This window comes from Corvus brachyrhynchos, unplaced genomic scaffold (genome assembly GCF_000691975.1).
Source record: "Corvus brachyrhynchos isolate BGI_N302 unplaced genomic scaffold, ASM69197v1 scaffold1103, whole genome shotgun sequence".
In the NCBI taxonomy this organism is placed as follows: Eukaryota; Metazoa; Chordata; class Aves; order Passeriformes; family Corvidae; genus Corvus; species Corvus brachyrhynchos.
In genome coordinates this window covers 16,336-25,511 of record NW_008236980.1, presented here as the reverse complement: position 1 = coordinate 25,511, position 9,176 = coordinate 16,336, and the positions used below count along the sequence as shown (strand labels likewise).

The 9,176-nt window shown below is 55.2% G+C and overlaps 1 protein-coding gene across 1 annotated transcript in view; it reads left to right on the top strand.

The window, feature by feature from the left end:
* MYRF (myelin regulatory factor) overlaps window positions 1-9,176 on the top strand; it is a 38,676-nt gene that overhangs the window by 24,203 nt on the left and 5,297 nt on the right. Inside the window, 14 exon segments of the mRNA XM_017728631.1 lie at window positions 341-536; window positions 1,161-1,237; window positions 1,750-1,860; window positions 2,112-2,202; window positions 3,016-3,216; window positions 3,822-3,930; window positions 4,343-4,452; window positions 4,902-5,062; window positions 5,503-5,575; window positions 6,125-6,213; window positions 6,543-6,611; window positions 7,123-7,203; window positions 8,321-8,406; window positions 8,508-8,669. Coding sequence (XP_017584120.1) covers window positions 341-536; window positions 1,161-1,237; window positions 1,750-1,860; window positions 2,112-2,202; window positions 3,016-3,216; window positions 3,822-3,930; window positions 4,343-4,452; window positions 4,902-5,062; window positions 5,503-5,575; window positions 6,125-6,213; window positions 6,543-6,611; window positions 7,123-7,203; window positions 8,321-8,406; window positions 8,508-8,669 — 1,616 coding nt within the window.

Here is a 9,176-nt window from a genome sequence, read left to right as displayed (position 1 = left end):
ATTTAGGATGCAGGGGTACAGCCTGGTAGAAGGTGACACTGGGAATGCCACAGGGTGTGGGTCAGTCTGAGCTGCTTCTCCCAGTGAGCCATGTTAAAGGGATGCTCCAGGCTTTGGACGGACTGTGGAGCTTGGAATCTGCGTATTCATTCCCAGTTGAGTGGGAAGAGCCGTAGAATGGTTTGGGTTGGAAGGGACCTTATGGATCCATGGGCAGGGACACCTTCCACTAGCCCAGGTTGCTCCAAGCCCCATCCAGCCTGGCATGGAACACTTCCAGGGATGGGATATCCACGGTTTCTGTGGGAAACTCCTGGTCTCACCTGCTCCCTGTTCCCAGCCCGATGCTCACGTACCGTGTGGATGCCGACAAGGGCTTCAACTTCTCCGTGGGAGACGACGCCTTCGTGTGCCAGAAGAAGAACCACTTCCAGGTCACGGTGTACATCGGAATGCTCGGCGATCCCAAGTACGTGAAGACCCCCGAGGGCCTGAAACCCTTGGAATGCTTCTACCTGAAGCTGCACGGAGTGAAGGTGAGCGGGAGCTGAGGGGCTGTGGTGAATCCAGCTGGGAAAAGGAGGGGTTGGGAGGTGGCTGGGAGGAGGCAACACCACTTCCTCATGTAGTAGAGGAACGTGTGGAATGACACAATCATGGAATTGGTTAGGTTGGAAAAGCCCTTTAGGATCATGGAGTCCAAGCCTTCCCCCAGCACTGCCAAGGCCACCACTAACCCATGTCCCCGAGTGCCACATCCACACAGCTTTTAAATCTCTCTGGCAATGGTGACTCCACCACTGCCCTGGGCAGCCTGTCCCAATGCCTAACCACCCTTCCATGAAGGAATTTTCCCTAATATCCAATCTGAACATCCCCTGAGGCCATTGAAATATGAGTCCTAAGATGGGCTCAGTCTGGGTGTCTTCAGGATTGCTTCCCACTCACCTTTGACTCCAGAGGGATTCTTTGGGAAGATCCTTCCACCCTCAACTTTTCCCCTTCCAAGGGGACACTTGGACAATGCCCACACTCAGGTTGGGTTTTCCCAGTGGGATGTACCGAGTCATAGGAAGGTGGGCAGAGAGCTGGGGAAGGAGAGAGGTGGGAAGGGGAAGGTCTGTGTGCCCTGTGCCACATTCCCAAATCCTTCTCTCCAGCTCGAGGCCTTGAACCAGTCCATCAACATCGAGCAGTCGCAGTCGGACCGCAGCAAACGGCCCTTCAACCCCGTCACGTGAGTATGTCCGTGTGGGAATGAACATCCTGCATTTCCAGGGAGTAAGCAACAGCAGGAGGTGGGGAAAGGGTGGAGTTGGAGGTCTCCCACTCCACTGTGTGGGTGTCGCGCTCTCCAGTTTTCTCCTGTTTTCCTCTCTTTGCATTCCCAACCCTGCTCTGCGCCCAGTTCATAGACCTGCCATGGTGGAGCAGGCCAGGAGATGGCCATTCCCGAAGGAAACCTCCTCTCCAGGTTGTGGCTTCTCCAGGCTGTGCCCCCAGCCTCTCCATACCTGGTTCCTCAGAGCAGTCTCAGGGCATGAAGAACCTGTTTCAGGCCCCAGGGTTGGACCAGCATCCAGCTGGGAATGAGGGAAGAGTGCGTTGGGTTCGAGGCCTCCAGGTGCAGGAAAACTGGGTACCTTCCCACCTAAGGAAGGAAGAGAGAGGAGAGGAGTAGGAAAAGATAGGTACCATTCCCAGGCAGGCACCGTCTGCACTCATTCCATCGTTTTCCTTTCCTTCCAGGGTGAACCTGCCCCCGGAGCAGGTCACCAAGGTCACCGTGGGGCGGCTGCACTTCAGCGAGACCACGGCCAACAACATGAGGAAAAAAGGCAAACCCAACCCGGACCAGAGGTGAGGGAGGACACAGGGGCCTCCTCCAGAACATCCCGAGAATCCCATGGATTTGCCTATCCCTGGGTTGGGCAGTGTGGCTGGAGTGGGATGTGGGAATCGGGCCTGGATTGTGGACACCAGAAGAGTGTCCCCGCTCTGGGAGGGGGTTGGGGACGCCCAGCACAAGGAGAGGGGGTGCTCCCAGCCCACCGTGGTGCCCAGGGCTCTTCCCAGCACGGGATGTGTCCCTGAGCTGTGTCCCTCCGCAGGTACTTCATGCTGGTGGTGGCCCTGCAGGCACACGCCCAGAACCAGAACTACACGCTGGCAGCCCACATCTCCGAGCGGATCATCGTCCGGGTACATCCCCGTCTCCTCCCTCTGGGCCCTTTCCCACATTCCACGTTCTAAAAACCTGTGGATGTGGCACTCGGGGACGTGGTTTAGTGGTGAATGTGATGGTGGTGCTGGGTTGGATTTGATGTCCTTAGAGGTCTTTTCCAAACATGATTTCCCACCTTTCCCACCTCCTCCAGACTTTCCCTGCCTTGCTTGTAGCTTTCCCTGTCCACACTGAGGTTCTGGCTCCAGCTTTTCCACACCTGGTTCCTCAAGAACCTGTTACAGGATAAGGAAGGAATCCCATTCTCCAATGGGATCAGTGACTGTTGGGAGTGAGGGAAGAGTGTTGTTGAGACTCTGCAGCAGGAACAAGGCTTCCAGGTGCAGGAAAATGGGATGCTTTCCCACCTTTTCATGTCCTAAGGCAAAAGAGAAGGAAAAGAAAGTCACCATTCCCAGGCTCTCCCAGGGTTTTGCTGGAGCACTCGTCTCCAAAACGTGAAGGTGGGGAGTAAAACCCAAACAGGGGCTTCAGACAAGAAGTCCACAGCGGATTAGGCAGCTTCCGGGATGCCCAGCACAGAATTTCAGGGAATTGCAGGCAGCCTGGAATGCTCTGCATTTGGGAGCCAGGAGTATCATCCATGTCACTTGGTTTCGTGCTGCCCTGAGTGGTTGGAACATTGATAGCTGGGATAACAGCTGAAGGAAGGAACGACTCCTTTAGGGAGAGGAGCAGGAAGGGCCATCCTTCCCCAAGGCCTTCCCCGTCTCTGCTTGCCAACATTCCCCTCCCTGCCTTTCAGTCCCTGTTTTCCCATTTCTCCACAGGCTTCCAACCCGGGGCAGTTTGAGAGTGACAGTGACGTTCTCTGGCAGCGGGCGCAGCTTCCGGACACCGTGTTCCACCACGGCCGTGTGGGCATCAACACGGACCGCCCGGATGAAGCCCTGGTGGTCCACGGCAATGTGAAGGTCATGGGGTCCCTGATGCACCCTTCGGATGTCCGAGTGAAGGAGGACATCCAGGAGGTGAGAACCTGGGAAACAGGGTGGGCTTGGGGTCACCAGGAGGTCACCAGTGATCTTTGTGGGTCCCTTCCAACTCAGCATATTCCAGGATCCTAGGACTGTAGAGCGGATGGCAAGTGCCTTAGGATTCTTTCTGTCCCAAGCACAGCCAGTTCACCATGTCTTAGGGAATATTGACTCTTCCAGTGTTAGCCAGAAGTAGCAAACAGTGGGAAAAAGGTGGAAAACAGGTGGATGTGGCAGGTACCACGCTGGGCCTTGCCAGAGCCTGGGTGAGAGGCTGGGCTCTGCTCTGAGTTCCTCTCAGCTGTCTGATTTGCCTGTCCAGAAAAGCTGGATACAATCACGTCACCTATTTTTGGGAGCTGCCTCTTCCCTGTGCCTGGTTCTGCGACGAGACTCGGTCTCCTCCTGATTCCCCTATCCAAGGATCTTGTCCAGAACTGGACATTAACCCCAGTGTTTGTCCTTATGGCTGCTCAGGGCAGGGTTCAGGGCTGTCTCCAAAGGAGTTCCCATGGGCCATAGTCCTGCTTGGACGTGGAGTGGTGGGGATTTGAGAAGCAATATCCCGTTAGGAATTCCCTGTGCCTGTTTTGTGCCAGGTGGACACCACGGAGCAGCTGAAGCGGATCTCCAGGATGAGGCTGGTGCACTACAACTACAAACCCGAGTTCGCAGCCACGGTGGGCATTGACAGCACCTCTGAGACAGGTACATCCCATGGGAATACGCCTGACTCAGGAATGTCCTTCAGGAATTCCCTGCCTTTCCCAGGGGCTGTACCCAGCTCTGTGCCAGGGCAGCCCCCCAGGTGTGGGGTAGGCAAGAGGGGCCTTTGCATGTCCCAAATTAAGGAATCCAATGAAATTCCCCCTTTAGTGAGTGGGAGAGAAGGTGGCACTTCCCACAGGGAGAAGGTTTCTGCAAGCACACTATGGTGGGGTGGTGATCCCTATCCGTAGAATTTGGGGAGCAGCCTTGTCTGACCGTCCTCTGCCCTTCAGGGTCTCCAAGGAGCCCTGCACAGCTTGGAATGAGGAGAGGACAGCCCTGGTGCCACTTCTGGAGTGTCCAGAGGGTGCAGGATGATCCCATCCCATCCTGCTGTTCCATCTCCACGCAGGTGTCATCGCTCAGGAAGTGAAGGAGATCCTCCCGGAAGCTGTGAAGGACACTGGGGACCTGGTCTTTTCCAATGGGAAAACCCTGGAGAACTTCCTGGTGGTGAACAAGGTTGGTGGCAGCCAGGAGGCTGGGGAACCTGGCTCCAGGGAATTGTGGAGCTGGACATGGGAGAGGGAAACTGTGATGCCTGGGAAATGCTCCCAGATGCCTTTCAGACCTGGCTGGTCTTCCAGAAGTCAGGAGCAGCCCTGGGTGGATATCGGACATCAGCAGGGAGGGACCAGGCTGATGCTGGTGAAATTTGGCAGCATCTCCCTCGGGAAGGGCTCCTTGTTGGCAGCTTCCTGAGGGGAGGCTCCCAGTCCTAATCTGCCCTTCCTAGATAAGGCACTTATGTCAGGATAACCTGGAGCACCTGGTTTCCTGACCTTTCCCAACCTGTGGCAGCCTGGTTGCTGCTCTGGGAATCGAGGGGACAGTCTCCCACAGCACACATGGAGGGTGTGGATCATCCGGATCCAGGTGTGCCTCAGCCTGCTGGCCTGCTTCCCTGGCAGGAGCGGATCTTCATGGAGAACGTGGGAGCCGTGAAGGAGCTGTGCAAGCTCACGGACAACCTGGAGACCCGGATCGACGAGCTGGAAAGGTGGAGCCACAAGCTGGCCAAGCTCAAGAGGCTGGACAGCATGAAGTCAACCGTGAGCTCCGGAGCCTTCAGGTACACATGGAGCCCCATGGAATGTCCCCTTTCATCCCAGGAAGCTCTGAGGGGCGGCTCGGGTTGGGAACAGGGAGATGAGGAAGGTGTGGGATGTTGGCTGGTGTTGCTTGGCCTGGAGTGAGTTTAAAGAGCTGAGGTTGGGGAGGTTTGGAATTCCCACAGGAGCAGCCCAACAACACCCTGGAGGAACTGGTCTCCGTGTTTCCCTAAAGTCAGTGGCTTTCTCATGGCAAAGAGTTTCCCATGCTTCCAAAATCTCCATCCTGACCCCGCTTATGCCAGCTTTGGGGCAGAATTGAGGCAAAGCACCAAGGGGGTTTGTGACTATCACACCACAAAGAGGTTTTTTGCCTCCCAGAAAATCCCATTTTTGCCTGGGAATGGCTTGGTGAACTGTCCCTGGCCATCTGAGCTCCATTCCTCCTTTCTCCTTGCAGCCAAACTGGGAGCCAGTTCAGCCGGGCGGGAAGCGTGCCCCACAAAAAGAGACCCCACAAAGTCGCCAGCAAGGTAAGGGATGGATCCCAAAGGAGCAGCGCTGGGAGCAGGGAAGGCTCAGCCTGGAGAAAAGGAGGATCAGGGGGAGCCTGACTCTCCACAAATCCCTGGAAGGAACCAAGAGATTGGGCAAGAGGGAACAGCCTCAGATTGTGCCGGGGGAGGGTTAGGCTGGATATTAGGGAAAATTTCTTCATGGAGGGGCTGCCAGGCACTGGAACAGGCTCCAGTGGTGGAGTCCCCCATTGCTGGTGGGATTTAAAAACCGTGTGGATGTGGCACTTGGGGACATGGATTAGTGGTGGCCTTGGCAGTGCTGGGGGAAGGGTTGGACTCCATGATCCTAGAGGGCTTTTCCAACCTCAGTGATTTCATGATCTTCCTTTCTGTCTCCTAATGGAGACATTAAACGACTTCTAAACTTGGGGAGTTCAGGATTTTCAGGGAGGCGGGAAGAGAGCTCGGGATGGGCTGGGGGAGATCCGTGCAAGGACCAAAGCAGTGAGGGAGCTGAGCTGATCCAGGGGGTCCTGAGCTGATCCAGGGTTTTTCCCCTCGCAGTCTCCGTCGGTTGTCCCGGAGCAGGCCTGCATCAGCCAGCGCTTCCTTCAGGGCACCATCATTGCCCTGGTCATCATCATGGCATTCAGGTGAGATCCCGCTCCTGGGCTTCTCCATCGGCTCATCCCTTGGGACCGTGCCATCCGTGGGGTGTGCAGCGAGGGGCTGTGGATCTATGGCTCCTTCCAGAGAATCCTGGAAAGCTTTGGGTTGGAAGAGACCTTAAAGTTTGTCTGATTCCAACGCCCTGCCATGAGCTGGGAACTTCCACTGTGTCAGGTTGCTCCAACCTGGCCTCGAACACTTCCAGGGATGGGGCATCCATCTCTCCTGGGCTGGGATCCCATGGAAGCGGATCGATCCTGTGCCGTATCCTTGCTCCCTGTCCCTCCTCAGCCTGTCCCTCTCTGTTTTCCAGCGTGGTGTCCATGTCCACGCTCTACGTGCTGAGCCTGCGCAGTGAGGAGGATCTCGTGGACATCGATGGGTGGGTATTTTGGGAATTGCTGGGAGGGATGAGGTTGCCTGGGAGAGGCTGGAGCACAGAAAGTGGGATTGCTGAGCACAGTCCCAGAGCTGCAAACTCTGCCAAGCACAGCCACACATCCCAGTCTGACAGCGGTTGAATTATCTGGAGTGAGAAGTGAGGAATAGAGAAGGAAAAGGGAATATCCTGTTAGGATGTGCTGAATGTTCCTTGGATGCCTCCAGCTGGACTAAAACAGCCTCATGCCAGCGGTGCAGCGGGGCTGGATCAGCTTTAGGAGCTCGTGTAACCTGATAATGAGTCTCTTTTTCTCCCTCTTTTCCCTCTCCCATTTTTCTCCCTCCTCTCCTCCTTACATCTCTCATCCAACCCATTTTCCTTCCACTTTGTCTTCGATTTCCCCATTTTTGTCTTTTCCTTCCCATTATCTTCCACATCCTCTTTCATTCCCTGTCCTCCTGGTCATCTTCCCACTTTCCTGTTCTCCCTGTTTCCCTGCACTGTCCTGTAGCTCCTTTGCTGTGCCCACTGCCTGTCTCCTGGCCCTCTTTCGGCACGGGGGTCCCGGAATTCCGGTCGCTCTGTGTCCACGGTATGTGACTGTTTCATTATTCCCTTTTTTAATTCCTTCATCCCTTCTCGTAATTCCTCTTTTTTTTCCTGCCATCTGCACCACAGAAGACCACGAAACTGAAAGCAGAGAAAGGGATGTGAGACTTCCACTGGGATTCCAGGAGGAAGGATTATGGATCTTGTCAGGGAAGAGAAATGAGGATTAGGAGATGGAAAAATCAATTAATTAAAGGTTAAATGAAGGAATTGCATCCTGCAGGGAGAGCAGGAGCAAGATAAAGCCATGTAAGGAAAAGGGATGAGGCAGTGAAGGAACATGAGGGATAAGGGTTGGATTTAGGCTGGGATGAAGGTGAAGCTCCAGAGGCTTGTGCCCACATTCCCTTCGGGAGGCTGGTGTTGAGTCTCCTTTCACCTGGAAAAGAAATCCCTATACTAGGAGAAATCTTGGAGATGACAAAGAGGTTTTTTAATTCTTCTAAATGAGTGAAACTCCAGTAATCCCAGAGAAACTGGGACAGGTAAGACATGGACACAGGTGTCCAGAATTGCTCCTTGTGCTGCAGACCTGGAAGAAAGATTCCCTCCCTTTCCCATCTCCCTTATCCTCGGGAGATGCTCAGGTCTTGGATAGCTGCAGTGAAACACCTGGAATTCCGTGGGATGAATGTGGGGGGGGATTGTGTGTGTTTCTAAAGAACAAGGTGAGGAACAGTCTGTCTTCAAGGGATAAGGGGCACATTCCTTAGGGAATGGTGACAGCTTGGAGCCTGTTGTTTCCCAAGCACCTAAATCCACCCAGGAGATCCCTGGTGGGAGTCAAATCTGCCATGTGCACCCTGTTCCAGGATGTTCCAGGAGCATTGCCAGCATCCTCTGGACCAGCTGAGACTTTTCCCTGCCAGACATGGAACTGCCACACAATTCCCTGTGGAACTTCTGAGTCCTCCCTGTAGTCTTCATGGCTCGTGTGCCTTTCTCCTGCCTTTCCCAGATCCCTCCACTCTGCTCTTCTCCACGTTTCCCTTTGCTCCATGTCCCTCTTCCCATCCTGCTGCAGCCACTTCTCTCCCCACCTCCAAGCGACCCTGTTGTCCCCATCCAGGGGGTTTCCAGCATCTTTTCCTGCATTCCAGGTCAAGCCAGAACATCGACAAGACGCAGACAGTGCGATCCACGGCCGCGTCTGACGGAGCCGGCAGCAGGGCCCCCCCGGAGCACGGTGCGTGGTGGCTTGGGATGGCTCTGGTTTCACGGAAGGGCTGCAGGACACCGGGTGCTGCTCCCCTTCCATCCCTTGACTTATTCCCTGTGTCCCTGCAGCCCCGGAGGACACACACGGAGTGGCCCTTGGCATTCCCGGTCATGGTGTGCTGGCCTGTTTCAGCCCTCCCTGTTTTTCCCTGTGCTGCTCCGCTGCTCCCACTGATGTCTCCTCTGTTATCCCCTCGGAGACCAGCCCTGCCCATGCCACCAACCGGACAGGTGAGGGCCAGCCCAGATTCCCAGAAATGCTGGGGCATCTGCAAGGTTTGTGTCACCTCGTGTCCCCTGCCCTGCTCCTTGTGAGAAGGTCTCCTCTGGGGTGAACAATTCCAGCTCCCTCTCCCCTCCAGATCCTTCCTCATCCTCATCCCACTTCTTTGGAAGCTCTCTAACAGCTGATGCCCTTTCCATCCTTATCCTTGGATATATCCTTTATATCCTTCTCTGCCCATGGGGTGCAGTTCAGATCCTGTTGCCAGGGGAATGTGGGGGCTGGAAAGGATTTGGAGCTTCCCACGTTGCCAGCAAAATGTCATGGGAAGCTACACCAGGCTCAGCTCACCTGAGCAGCCCTACCTTGAGGCCTGACCTCATTCCCTCCTCATTCTATCACCTCTCCATCAGGCACAGAGGGAATGGAAGCGCAGAATCCTGGAATGGTTTGGGTTGGAAGGACCTTAAAGCCCATCCAGTTCCTGGGCAGGGACGCCTTCCACTATCCCACGT